At 36.3% G+C, this 14,431-nt stretch overlaps 1 protein-coding gene across 1 annotated transcript in view; it reads right to left on the reverse strand.

Annotated features, from left to right (window-relative positions):
- Window positions 1-13,536, reverse strand: part of NCAM2 (neural cell adhesion molecule 2) — a 281,382-nt gene extending 267,846 nt beyond the window's left edge. The window contains exon 1 of the mRNA XM_020996054.2: window positions 13,228-13,536. Coding sequence (XP_020851713.1) covers window positions 13,228-13,282 — 55 coding nt within the window. The 5' untranslated portion in view covers window positions 13,283-13,536. The remainder of the gene's footprint in view (window positions 1-13,227) is intronic.
- Window positions 13,537-14,431: the final 895 nt, after the last annotated feature.

A 14,431-nucleotide genomic window follows, 5' to 3' on the forward strand; every position in this document is an offset into this window, starting at 1 on the left:
CAAGAACAGCTAAGAAGAGTAATTATCTTAAACAAATGAGGTGCAAGAGAACGAACCAATACAGAGGAATTAGATGGGGAAGGAGGGCTGTTACTTCCGGAAACCTACTTTTACCTGGAGTGGGTTTAAGAGGGGAACAGTACATATACAGCTAGAAGAGTATAAAAATGTTCTAAATTCAGAAAGAAATAAAACAATAAGGAGATAAGGAGGGAGGAGAGAAAAATGGAAGGATCTCTACAGGGTTAAAGGGCTTATAAAAGGATGTTTAGATTTATGGGAATGAGAGGATAAGGGAGGGATCATTGTGGGAGTATGTTGAGTAACAGGAGGTCAGGTAGTGAGTAAAAGTAAAATAGAGAAGTCAGGAGGGATAGGAAATAAGAGATATGCACAAACATACAAACAAAGATTAGAAGTAGAATCTGTTAGGGAAAGCATACGTTCATATATATATATATATGTATGTGTATACATGTATACATGTATGCATATATCTACATCTACATATAAACATAACCATGCTTAACTGTAGCCTGGGGGGAGGAAGAGGGGGAGAGAGGGGGAAAAAAAAACAAGTAAAAAGTGTACAGCAGAGAACAAAAGAAAACCTATGAGGAAGCAAAGAAAAGATGGACAGCTCTCAATAGTAGTATTTAATATATAGGCTTTCTTGAAATGGAAATTTATTGCTATATATTTTGAATCCTCTCAAGTTCTGCTGTGCACGTGACATTTTTTCTTTTCTTATTTTATATTTAAGTTTTAATATTTAAATTTGCAATATATTTCTTTTTCCTTTCCTATGGATTTAATTTTTAATAATTTTAAAAAGATTATAACAAAATGTATGCAAAAATGTGTACTATGACCAAATTTAATGTATACCAAGGATACAAGGATGCTTTAAAATTAGAAAAACAATTCTTATGATTAATCATTAAAAACAAAAACAGCCCATGATTATACCAATAAGGAGGGGGAGCTTTTGACAAAAGGCATTAATAAAACATTTTATTTATTTTACTTGATCCTCACAACAATGCTGTGAAGTATGCACTATTATTAACTCTCTCTTACAGATTAAGAAACTGAGGTATAACAAGGTTAAATAACACCAAAGACAGGATTGAAACTCAGGTCTTTCTGACTCTAATTCCAGCACTCTATCCCTTATGCCACCAAGCTGCCACATTATAGTACTTATTTATGCTTAAAAAGGGGGGGTGCAGGTGGAGAAACAAAACTATGAAACAGTAGTAGATAATGATCATTTTTAATATGATAAAACATTTATATCTAAATCAAAGAGCTGCCACTTTTGCTGAGAACATTTATATGGACTGCTGGGGCTTTTCCCATGAGGTGTTAAAATTAGCTGAAGACTCTCACTCCTTTTTTACCTAAGATAAGAAATCAGACCAAATAAAAAGGAATTGATAACACCTGCCCCTCATGGTCTAGACTTCCAGACCATTCCTCTCTCTTTGTTTATTGATGTATCCACAACCAGACTTTGGCTGAGTAGTCATCTTTTGGCATGTAAATCTCCCTTCTCAATTGGTCCATTGTAAACTCTCCAAATGTAGCCTTAAAGTGACTCTCACAAGCATAGCTTTGAAATGTAATTCTCTTTAATTTATCTCTATATGCCAAACTGTTTTTCCACAGTCTATTAGGTGCTTGAGTTTTGGGTGAGAATCTGCCCTCAAGAGGGTAAGATCAAAAATTATTTCTGTCTCTGATGTAACTGAAAACCATAAAAGCTTTGTGAACATTCTAATCAGGGTTCAGAATTTTGTTCTGTTTTGTTTTAAATTCTGGACCTGTGCTTAAAGTTGAGGTTCCGCCTCGTGATCTCTGGGTGTTAATAGTGCCAAATCTATCAAGGACTCTATGGCTATTTTTCCCATAACAAACAAAACAAGAACTCCCCTGTTCACACTGTTATTTGACATGGTTCTAAGAATGTACCAGTAGCAATAAGAAAAAAAATTAAAGTCATAAAATTATTTATAGTTGCTGATATCAAGAAGTTCAGTATATTGTTTTCTCTTTCAACTTTTAAGGAAAATCTGTTTAGCTGTTTTACTTAGAAAACTCCAGAAAAATAGTAGCTTCAATAAAGTAACGGAGTTCAAAATAAACCCAGAAAAAATCACTAGTATTTACATAAAGCAATAACAAATTTCAGGAGAAAAGTATAGAAAGGGAAATCCCATTCAAAGTAACTACAAAATGCATAAAATACCTGGGAATCAGTCTACTAACACACACACTAAAGAACTATGTAAATTCTATTAGAACCACTCTTTAAAGAAATAATGAATGAATGCTTGAACGCACGAAAAAGAACATAGAAAGCATCTGCTAAATGCAAAGCACATACAAGAACAAAAGTGAAAAAATTCCCCGTCAAGGAGTTTATATTCTAATTGGGAGATTCAATACACATATGGGAGTATGGCCCAGGAAGGGAGTTTTGATATGGGGAGTTCCAGGGATTGTGAATGGAATCACAGGACAGCCAACTGTCACTTCCTTTACAATAGCAAAGGTTACATTAATTTGGTTACTGTTCCAAAAGTAAGATGGTGAAAGCAATGAGTAGGAAACAGCAGAGAAAAGGAGAAGATATCCAGGTTGGGTAGGCCCCAGCTTCCCTGGGACAGACGCATGGAACGTGACGCATGATCTGAGGTGAGCAATCAGAATAGTTCAGCCAAAGCTGAATGAATTCTCCCAGGACCGAGCCAGGGTCTCTGGAAGTTTGGGTCTGGCTGGCCTCTATTTTTGAAAAGGACAGTGGGGAAAGCAGCAGGGCCAGACCCTAATTTCCCCCATGGAAGACTTGATGGGTTAATTTAAATAACTGGTGGAATATTCATTGCTCATAGGTGAGTCATATCAATATAACAACAATTACTATACTGCTGAAATCAATTTACAGATTCAGTAATTTACCAATGAAGCTTCTAAAATACTTTAGAAACTTAGACAAAATTACAATAAAATTCATTTGGAGCAACACCAATCTTATAATCTCAAAAAAACCCCCAAAAACCCAACCCCAAGTAGGAATGAAGGGGGAATATCACTGTACATCTCAAATTATATCATAAACAATAATCACTAAAATTATGTTACAGTGGTTGAAAACTTAAAAGTGGTACATAACAGATAAAAGTAGAAAAGAAAAACAATCATATTCAGTGACTTAGTAATTGAGAAATTAAAAAAATTAAATTACTTAAGGAAGAATTTCCCATTTGACAAGAAGTACTGGGAAAAATGAAAAGTATTTTGGCAGAAATTAGAGTAGGATCAACATTTTATACCACATAAGATAATAAACTCAAAATAGGCAATCTGACTATAAAAGGTACTACCATCCACTTCCCAAATTAGAAGAGAACAAGATTAGGTATCTTTTACAGATATGGCTAAAGGAAGATCAACTAAAAGAAGATCCGAAAAGATAAAAAAGATCATTTCAATTACATTAAAGTCAAAAGCTTTTGCATAAACATAAATCAGTGTATCTAGGATAAGAAGGGAAGCTGTTGATTAGCCAATAAAACACTTGTAACAAATATCTCCAAAAAAGGTTATAATATTCAAGACACACACCACATATATATATATGTACACATATATATGGAGTTAATGAAAATACATAATCTAAACAATAGATGAACAAAGTTTCCAAAAGGAGAAATGCAAATTTAATAACAATATGAAAACTTGCTCAAAATCACTAATAAAAAATTACAAATCAAAACACCCAACAAATTGGAAAACACAACAAAAGATGGAAATAGATGACGTTGAAGGATTTTGAGAAATCAGATACATCAGTACACTCAAGATGGAGCTGTGGAATGATCAGACCCTTCCGGGAAGCAATCTGAAATTATGCAAAACAAATGTGAATCAAATGGTCATATTCTTTTACCTGTAGATTCCAATGCTTGGCAAGCCTGAAAAAAAAGGTCTTCTCTCTCTCTGTCTCTAATGATATAATGTTGCCACAAAGTGCTTCCCTGAATACACATATGAATATGTATTATATATAATGCTATATATTATATAGTATACATATTATATGCTATGGTATATGTCATACTATGTACTATAATGTATATATTACATGGTAATATATACCATATTATCTAGTATTATGTAGTATAATATGCATTGTATAATGTATTATATGTTATAGTATGATATAGTATATCTATATATTAAAGATAGAATAAAAAATCAAATCTAATATTTAGCAGTATATATTATGCAATATATTGTATTGTTTTATATATAATACAATATGTTATATGATATTAATAACATAGTAATACATGATATATATATACATGATATATCATGCTAGACATATAACATTCACTACTATATATGCCACCTAATATATAAAAAATAAATTATATAGAAAATATGTATACATATATATTCACAACAGCACTTTTATGGGGTGTGTGTGTTTGTGCATGTGTGTGTGTATTCTTTACAGAACTTTTATGGTAGCAAAGAATTAAAAACAAAGCATTTGCCCATTGATTGGTTTAAAAAAAGCACATGCGTAATGGATTTTACTGCATAATAAGAAATTACAAACAATACAGAGAAATGAAGAAAGACCTATATGATGGACAATGAGATAAGCAGAACCAGGAAAACAATATACACTATGATTGCAATAACACAAAATGAAAAAAAGTGGGGAAAAAAGAACACTGTAATTATGTACCTCTCTCCCTTCTTTGCCGTTTGTAGATTATGAGTTTAGTATATATATCATAGTTTATATGTTAGCTGTTTTTCCTGAACTGTTTTCTTCCTCTTAAAAAATATTAAAGCCAAACTATATGCTAGGCACTCTGCTAAGCACTAGGGGAAATTAATGGGGGGGGAGACAGAAAGAAAGCAGAAAACGGGAGGAGGGAAAGGGAAGGTAACAGGTCTGGAAACAAGACAAAGAAGTCCAAAGAAGTGTAAAAGCAGTGTAGCTGCTGGGAAATGGGGAGAAGACTGTTCTGGGTCCCCTCTTTAAACAGAAGTTCTGGAGCCCATGATTCTGTTCTCGAGTCACAGGATCCAATCAGAGGGGCAGAGGGTACTGATAAGATGTGAGTACCAAGGCAGATTCAATCTTGCAGGATGTTGGTTAGAAGGGATGAATGGGTCTTTGTGTATGGGACAGTAGAGGGATTATATTCAGAAACAGAAGTGATTTAAAAACAAAATATCAATAAAAATAAGACAAAAAGGAAGTACATCATATATATTTATGGTTTTATTTTACTATAGGAGTCAATCTTCCACTAAAGTCCTACTCCGATGCCTAATTACATATGGAGGTAAGTCTGGCTTCTCAAAAATGCACAGACAAATAAGAAGTTATGTCAAGCAAGATCATCCAGTCTGGGAAAGTTTCGATTATCAATCCAGAGAGGGTGAGCCATTTGAGAATCCACCTCACTAAATTTTAAGAGGATGATCACCAGGCAGTGATAAATCCTTTCAGTCCCAACAACTTACAGAATTCTTTAGTAAGATACAGAAGGGTTTTGATCATCTTTGGTGGAAAGGATCAGAGATTCCTGAAGTAGGTACTCTATAAACATTTTTGTTTAATTGAGTTTTTTTAATCCACTTGATGTTCATTACTCAGAATTGCAAAGTCACATTGCTTTTCTTTGTCCTTTCATTCTTGAAGAGGACCATGACATCAGAGAGGTGATGCCATGACATGCAAGTGAATTGGATTTAAGTGAGGGAGGGCTGCGCAAAGTCACCAGCCTCACTTTCTCCTCCAGAGACATCTCAGTCCAGTGGCCAGATATGGATCCTGACAACTAGAGAAGGCCTAGGATGCAGTGGGAGACCTGGGCCTTTTCAAGCTAATTTGAGTTGGAAGAGAACTCAGCAACCATTTAGTCCTACCCATATGAGAAAAGGAATCCCCCTCCAAAGCCAAAAATTGGCCATCTGGCCTCTCCTTAAGAGACTCACATCTTAACTCACATTAAGAGGGAGACCACTCACCCTATAGGCAGCCCATTTTTCTTTTAAATAGAAAGTTTTTTTTTCTGACACCAATTATTTTCACTAATTTTCCAATATATTTCCCAACACCTGACTTTAAATTATTTTTCTGAAACCAAGTCTAAATTTGCCTCTTTGCAGTTTCCCCCTATTGTACCTGACTCTGCCCTCTGGGGCAAAAAACAACGGGTCTGATTTCTTTTCCATATTTGCCCTTCAGGTATTTGAAAACTGCTGTAAAGCTTCCTTCCTCTCCCCTGGATTCTCTTCCCTAAGCTAAACATCCCCTATTCTTTTAAATGTGTTTTATATGAAAAGGCCTAAACGTCCTTCCCTATGCTGGTTGCCTTCTGCGGCACCCAGAAATGAATGTAAAACAGTTCTCCAGATATAGCCTGACACAGTGCAGAGGGACTAACACTTCCTTCTTCCTGGAAGATATGCCTCTCATTATAGCCCAAGATCACATTAGTTGTTGTTTGTTTTTTGCTCATGTTGAAATTGTAGTCCACTAAAACGCCCAGGTAAGGGGTTCTAAATCTGTGGTCCATGAGTCCCTTTGGTTAATTGGATAGACTTCAGGTAGTCTGTAAACTTGGATAGGAAAAGGTACATCATTATTTTTTCTAACCTCTAACTGAAGTTTAGTAATTCCTTAAATAATCTAAAAACATTACTCAAAGAAAGTTCCATAGGCTTAGACTGACTGAGGAGTCCATGATCCAAAAAAAACCAAAACAGTTTAATAACATCTGTCTTAGATCTTTTCCAAACAATCCTATCTAACCATGCCTTAGCTGTCTTGCACTTACAATTTTCTGAACCCAAATATAAGATTTTACATTTACATAATTTTTAAATTTATTCTACTGGGCCAGCCACCTTCCAAGATCTTTTTTGATTCATCGTTCTATCATCTAGTGTGTTAGGTATTCCTTCCAGTTTTCTGCTACCTGCAAAGTAGATGAGCCTGCCATTTTCTCCTTTATTTGAGTCATTGATAAAAATGTTAAATAGTACATGAGACTCCATTTGACTTCCTGCCCAGTTGACTGATCAGACTTAATGCAGTTAACAACTACTGTTTCAGTTCTGTCAATTCAACTAGTTCCGAATTTAACCAATTTTATTATAATCTAGTCCATATCCCTTCATCCTATCCACAAGAACTGGACAGGATGCTTTGTCAAACATCTTGTTAAAATTAAGGTAAAATATGTCTATATAATTTCTTTCTCTTATTTATCACTTCTAAATAATTTTATCAAAAAAGGAAACAAGGCTATCTGTTTTTGGTGAATCAATGCTGACTCTTTGTAATCACCACTTCCAATCTTATATGCTTATTAATTATTTCTTTAACATTCCACGTAAGAATTTCCCCAGAAATTAAAATTAACTTCACTGTCCTACAGTTCACAAGCTCTGCTCCTTTATTAGAAAATTCTCTAATCTTATGACGCTTCTCCCATTCTCAGTGAATTTTTCAAATATTATGGACAGTACCTCAGCGATCATACCCAGTTTTTTCAATATAGAAGGATGTAAAGCTGGGCCAGATGACTTTAATTCATAAAGGGAAAGAACTTGCTTTTTTACTATATCCTTACTTATTTTAAGCATCAGCAAACTGTTAAATATTTTTGTTCTTTCATTTCTACTGCAAAGTTCATTCTACTTATCAGAGTCAAAGTTTTTATTAGACATAGTTGGTGAACATTTAGAAAGGAAGCAATAATTATGAAGAAACAGCATTGTTTCATCAAGAACAAGTCATGACAGGCTTTGATGACAGGGATTCTAAAACTGGAAGACAAGGGGAATGCTATAAATATACTTAAGCTAGACTTCAGAAAAGTTCTTGATAAAGTATGTATCACTTACAGAAAAGATGGAGAGATATGGACTAGATGATGATGCAATTAGATGGATTCAGAACTGATTGGATTTCTGAACTCAAAGTTGTAAACGGTTCATTGTGAAAATGGGCTATCCATGGTATTTATGATTGGCATTGTGCTATTTAACATTTTTATCAAAAACTTGGATAAAGGCATAGGGGTACGCTCATCAGATTTATAGGTTACACAAAGCTGGCTAATAAAGTCTGGATCCAAAATGATCTTCAGAGCACTGGGCTAAATCTAAGAATAGACTTAACAGGAATAAATGTCAAGTCTTACATTTGGGTACAAAAAAAATCAACTTCGTGTACAAGGTGGGAAACACGGTTAAACATCAGTTTGTCTGAAAAAAGATCTAAGAGTTACAATGGATTACAAGCACATCTTAAATGTGATATGAGCAAAACAAATAATCTTGGGCTACAGTCATAGCTTCCAGGAACAAAAAAAGCAACTGCACCCTTCTTATTATGAACTTACTGTATCATTGCACAGCTAGGATGTTGTGTTCAGTTTGGGACATGACAGTTTGAAAAGGAAATTGAAAAACTAAAAAGCATCCAGAAAAGGGCAACCAAGAAGGTAGTGAAGGGCCTTAAGTCCATGTGAGTTAATCAGAGGTAGCTGGTCGTGCAGTGGATCTTGTGCTGGGCCTAGAGTTAGGAGACCCAAGTTCAAATCCAGCCTCAGACATTCACTAGCTGGATGACCCTGGGTGAGTTCCTTAACCTTTATGGAAGAGGGTTTGTTTAGACTTCTCCTTGACTCCAGGAGGCAAAAATCAGTAGGAATAGGTGAAAGTTGCAAAGAAGAAAATTTAGGCTTGATTTCAGGGAAAAACTTTCTAACTATTAGAGCAAACCAAAAGTAAAATGGGTTTCCTTGAGAGATGGTGGCTTGCCTCTTCCTTGAAGTTTCCAAGCAAAGGTTAATGACCATTTGTCAGTTATATAAAAGTAAGGATGACTTTGAGGTACAAATTGAACAAACTGTCCATTAAAAGTCCCTTCCAATTTGTAGATTTCGTCATTCTGAACTGAGCCAATATGACTACTTTCTGTTGTCAGTTATTATCATTCCTTCCACCCCAAGCAGCAATCCCCTTTGATCTTCCTCTTTCCCTCAACATAGCTTCTGAATCTTGTTATATGACACCGTGAATTATATTATATTCTGTTAGATTAAGTTCAAAACCCCAAAGTTTCTGCAATTTTAAGTTTTAATAGCTCAAAACACTAAGTCTGCACTAAGACTTTTGGGACATGCTGTATACGCTGGGGCAGGCAACAGCTTTAACAATGCTATAGAATAAAAGAGAAACGATTTTTCTCTTATAGTCTAATGCACATTCTCTCCCTAAGTTACTTTAAAGTAGACTGCTTCATTCTTTGCATTTGTATGTCCACCATCTAACACAATCCCTAGTGAATAGTGATTACTTAATAATTTTTTTTTGATTGATAGCAGGGATAGGGAATTGGATCTTAAAAAAAAGTTAGCCATATCAAGTAGATATTTCCTATTTTCAACTGTAAATATGCAACAAAAAAAGAAACAAATTAATGAAAAATCATGGAAACTTTGGGAGTGTGAACTTGGAATGTAATTGAAACCTGCTATGAATCACTCTCAAGCTATTGCTGTATGTTATGTAGTTCTGTCTCAGAGTTTAAATACTTGGAAAAACAGTAATAGAAATGTTATAGAATCTCTTTCTCTAGTTAAATCCAGGCCTTACTAGCTTCCATTAATCTTACAGAGTAGATATATTTCTTTTCTGCTACTATTTAGATAAAACCTCTACTGAAAAAGAACATATATTATTATTTTAAAAGTTAGGTCTTGTTAGCTAATTGTTAGCTAATTAACTGACATGCTCTTAAGTTAAATAAAAAAACGTTTTTACTTCATTTATTTTCTTCTATTCAGCTGTTGCAGTTCAAAACATCTTGATTTCTAAAATTTTCCTATTTCCTAGTCTAACTGCATCCCACTTTCCAAAGTAATAGTTTCATAGTATCAACTGTAAGCATATTGTTGGAAATACATAATTAAAAAGCTGAGCTTTTAGGTGTTTCTAAGTGTAAGGATTTGGTACCCCATCCCTGCCTCCTTTCTTCCCCCCCAACTCCCTGCCCACTTCAGTCAAGTAGCCACAGGGTTTAAACACAAAAAATTAGGTATTAACACCCCTTATCCCTTCGTCAAGTGTGAATCTCAATTTCTCAATCTTGCTCTCTCTCTTCTTCCTCTTTTCCTTTCCCTCCTCTCTTCTCTCACCCTCTTCTGTCCCTCACATTAAGTCAAAAGGAGTAGTGGTCATAGTGTGAAAAATTGACACACCTTTGGAGGGTTTAAACAGCTAAACTAGAGAATTAAGCAGTTAGAGAGGTCATCAATTTAAATCACTCCAAGCTGCAGCCAGACTGGAGCTACCTGGCCAGTAGAAGACACTCCATTCAGCAGCAAAAGAGTCAGTTCAAGAAAATTCAAAGCACAAGTGAGAGAGATATATACTCTCTAGACGAACACAGATATGGAGGACTGTCAATGGAGGCCAAAAGCAGCTTCAAGGAACGTGATTCCTCTGGAAGGAAAGAAGAAAGCTACCCCTGGCAAACTAAGAGATGGGCTGCATGAAGAAGGACCATCAAGGCCCAATAGTAGCACAGAAGTGAGTAGCTTTGACTATATGTGTTTCCTGTATTTGTACCTCAGTACCACTGTATTCTAAGTTTGTGCCCACTCTTATCATGGATGGTGTGACTTTAATTTGTGGGAGAGAGTGCTGCAAGCTTCTGAAAATGTTTTGTAGCTATTGTTCTAAGTAAGCCATCTTAGTAAATGCTTTTGCTATGAATTCATTGTGTCACCTATCAGACTGTAAAGGGGGAACACATTGGCAGGGCTGTAGTGTTAAGACTGCATACTCACAGGGTTCCTTTACAACCCGAGAGTAGCAGCTGTCCTCTGGGGAACCAACCCATGAGGGTAAGTGCAAGTTGAGGAAGTAGTCTAAAGGGGATGCTAGAGACAAACCCAAGGATCACTGATTGGCAGCTTTTCCTTGCCCCTATTTGCAAAAGAATAAATAAAATTATGGGTTACACCAGACTCGTTTTCTAAAATAGTTCTCAGTGTTATGACTGGTACTTGCCAGCACATCCCCAATTAGAGAACAAAACACAAGCATGTAAGATTAGCTAATTCTCCATTACACTGAATTAGGAATCTTTCAGTTAAGCTATGATTCAGCCCTACATCTTTTCTGTAATTATTTGGTGCTTTAACTTATAATGGGCCTCTGTTAAGTAAGTTTAACCACAAGCTTATATCTGAATGTGCACATCTGTGCTCACAGCTGAAAAAACAGTTATATGTACATTCCCATATAGTTTTGCAAATGTATAGATGTATACATTTTTATGGTTACTAACAACATTTAAACCTACATGTTTAATATTCCAAGCTTCCTCTTGCATTTCCAAATTTCAGTTGCTTGATATCTGCAGTGTAGGATTCCCAAATGTGTCAGTTGATTCCAATCAGCCACAAGTATAATCATGTCTAACAAATTTGCTTCCAAGAATGTCTCCTTTTGTTATTTACTGGCCAATAAGTAATTTTTTTTCAGGGACTGCTTATTATATTTGGAAAATTTATCCAAATTAATATCTGAATACAATGAGCAGCTGCTCTCCAATGCTGCAGCTTTTCTGCAGAGCATAACATCTACTACTGCACCTTCACTACCATAGCAATGACTGTCATACAACAGCTTCGAATGGACTTATTTGTAATGATCTCAGTAGCAGGATACTACACATTCCAAGTTAGTATTGAAAAATTTGAGTAACTCAGACACTTGATAAACACCACCACAATCTAAGCTTTTCCCTTCTTAGCTATGGCTATCTAATCTTTATCCAATTACATTATCTCAGTTTCAAATTCTACGGATCTGAGGAATAAAAAGGTATGAAAACCAAAGCTTCACCACAAAAATGCCCAGCTAGATTACATAAAGATAAAACATTGAAATTAGTGAGCACCTATGAGATAGGAATAATTTTTCCTTAACAAACCTGAAACAAACAAATCAAGCCCCCAGAAAGGTATTCTACCACCCCCTGTTGAAAGAAATGAACAGTACATTAAGTGGGTAGGGTGAAAAGATAGCTTGGAATCCAGTATATTAAGATGTTCTAATTCATTTTATAATTTGATTTTTTTCTTCTGAATAATATGTTTATGCTACATTAAAAATGCATCCCAATTCCCAATTTACAAATTATTTACATGAATGTAATTGTGGCTTCTAAAGAAACATGTTTTAGGTTCCTGTGTCCTAAATTAAATGTCCAAACTTATTTGGACAATTGAGATCATTGCTATTCATTTCTGATAAAATGGTCATCAAGAACACAGTTCTATCTCAACAAAAGCAGAATAAAAGCATATTTAATCACTATGTAGGATAGATGTAGCTGTCACAAGAATCTCTCAAAGGCCAACTGTTCTGCTGTTGACTATTTTTAACATTAATTTTAAGTACAGATAAAAGCAAAAAAAAAAGCCCTAACCATAATCTATTTTATAAGACATTGTTCTAGATGCTTAGCATGTTAACATTTTAAGAAATCGAAAATGAATGGCTGCAATGCATCCCTAGTTTTACAAACCCTTTGCTTTCCTTTACACAGCATCCAAGACCCTTCTTTTAGTTTCCAACAGAAATAAACTATCCTCATTCACTTCTTATTCAGAAAATGAGATCTTGAAAAAGAATCTCGAACTATTTCTTCTTAAACACAGGGAGATTTCCTCCAAAAAAGCAAGTTTAATGAATATAATATCTGTGACTTCGGGGGGGGGGAACCTAACATCTCCCCCTTTCTGCGGAATATTTTAAAACATTTAACATCAATACACATGTAAATAACAACCACATTTTGGACAAAATTCTGTAGAAGAAGAGCTCTCTTTAAAGAGGCAGTTTGTCACATCTTCCTGCTATTCCATCTTTTCTCCAGTTCGGTCATTTTCCTTCTCATATCTATATGAAGTAGGAAGGCATTCTAATTTTCAGTGTAAACAAAAAGGGGGGGGGAAGGTACTGCTTTAGCTCTTTCATTTAATTTCTTCTGTCCCTCCATTATCTCTTTTTCTGCTTTATTGCTTTCTTGGTTTGAAGGGAGAAGGGACAGGTAAATGAAAAACACGACCAAACAACAGCCCTGCACACACAACGCGGTCCTACCTTGCCCGTTACTGACAAACAATCCCAGCAAGTAGAAAGCAAAGAAAAGGTTCATCTTCTGGAGATGACACTGGTAGGCAGCCCCAAAAACGACTGTGTCCAAGAGAGGAAAAAAAAAAACCCCTCTGCTGCTGGGATGCTGCTGCTGCCGCCGCCGCCGCCGCTGCTGCAGCTTGTGCAGGAGCGGCTGCCCACGATCCTTGCAAAGGGACTGCGAGCTCCTCTGTAGCCAAGTGGGAGCTGAACTGGAGGAGGAGGGAAGGGAAGGAGGAGAAGGTGGAGAGGGGGAAAGAGAACTTGTTTTTCGGATTGCACAAAGTATCCCTCCGCACGCAACATGATCAGGTGCACAGTGCCTAAAGAGGATTCGTCCGCGCCAGGATTCAGCCCAGTCGCGAAGCCCCTTCCTCCCGCTGGACCCCCACTCCCCCACCCTCTCATTGGAGGGCTGGAGTAACCCGCGGGCAGGACATTCTGCGCCCCTGGGCAAGGGCACCAGGATCACCCGCTAGCGTGCCAGCCTGGCCTTTTGGAAGGGCTATCCTGACCTTCAGGGCAAGGCGCTAGTAGTGATCTCAACTAACTGTTGTCTGTGCAAGAGGCTCCTATAGCGTGGACAATGGCAGAACAGGGCTTGTGGCTGTGCGGTGTGTTTAGTAAACGTATATTTTACTACCTTTTCTATTTTCAGTGTGACTTCTCCCCTCTCTTAATTCCCCAAATCTCTGCCTGAGATGGAAAATTCAGGTTTTGTACCTTCTAAAGCTTCCATCCTGGCAAAGCAGAAAGGAAGACAATTCTCCATTTCCGTTTACTGTGGTGGTGTCTGGGGTTCAGGACTATTCTGGGTTGAGAAAGGGTTTCACCAATATTTATTTTCCATCACCCTCTACTGTTCAGCTGCTCAAGGATGAAAAGCACTTGTGGATGCTAAGTGATACAGGATGAGCCTGGAGAAACTCAAAGGGAAGTTACCTAGCAAAATGTCTTAAATCCCTTGCTTCAAATTCCACTGTTGTCCCCCAGATCCCACTAACACCCTTCCAGATTCTTATCACAAAACTAGGTTTCCCCACTGTGTAATTATTTATTGGAAAATCTACCTGGGTTAATGGTGGACTCATTTACCTTTCCACCACAAGGAAGAAGTAAAGACGCTTTTTCTTTCCTTTTTTTTTTTAAATTTAAAGGAATGTGTGGTTCC

This window comes from Phascolarctos cinereus, unplaced genomic scaffold, assembly GCF_003287225.1.
Source record: "Phascolarctos cinereus isolate Bilbo 61053 unplaced genomic scaffold, phaCin_HiC Scaffold_726;HRSCAF=1367, whole genome shotgun sequence".
Classification (NCBI taxonomy): Eukaryota; Metazoa; Chordata; class Mammalia; order Diprotodontia; family Phascolarctidae; genus Phascolarctos; species Phascolarctos cinereus.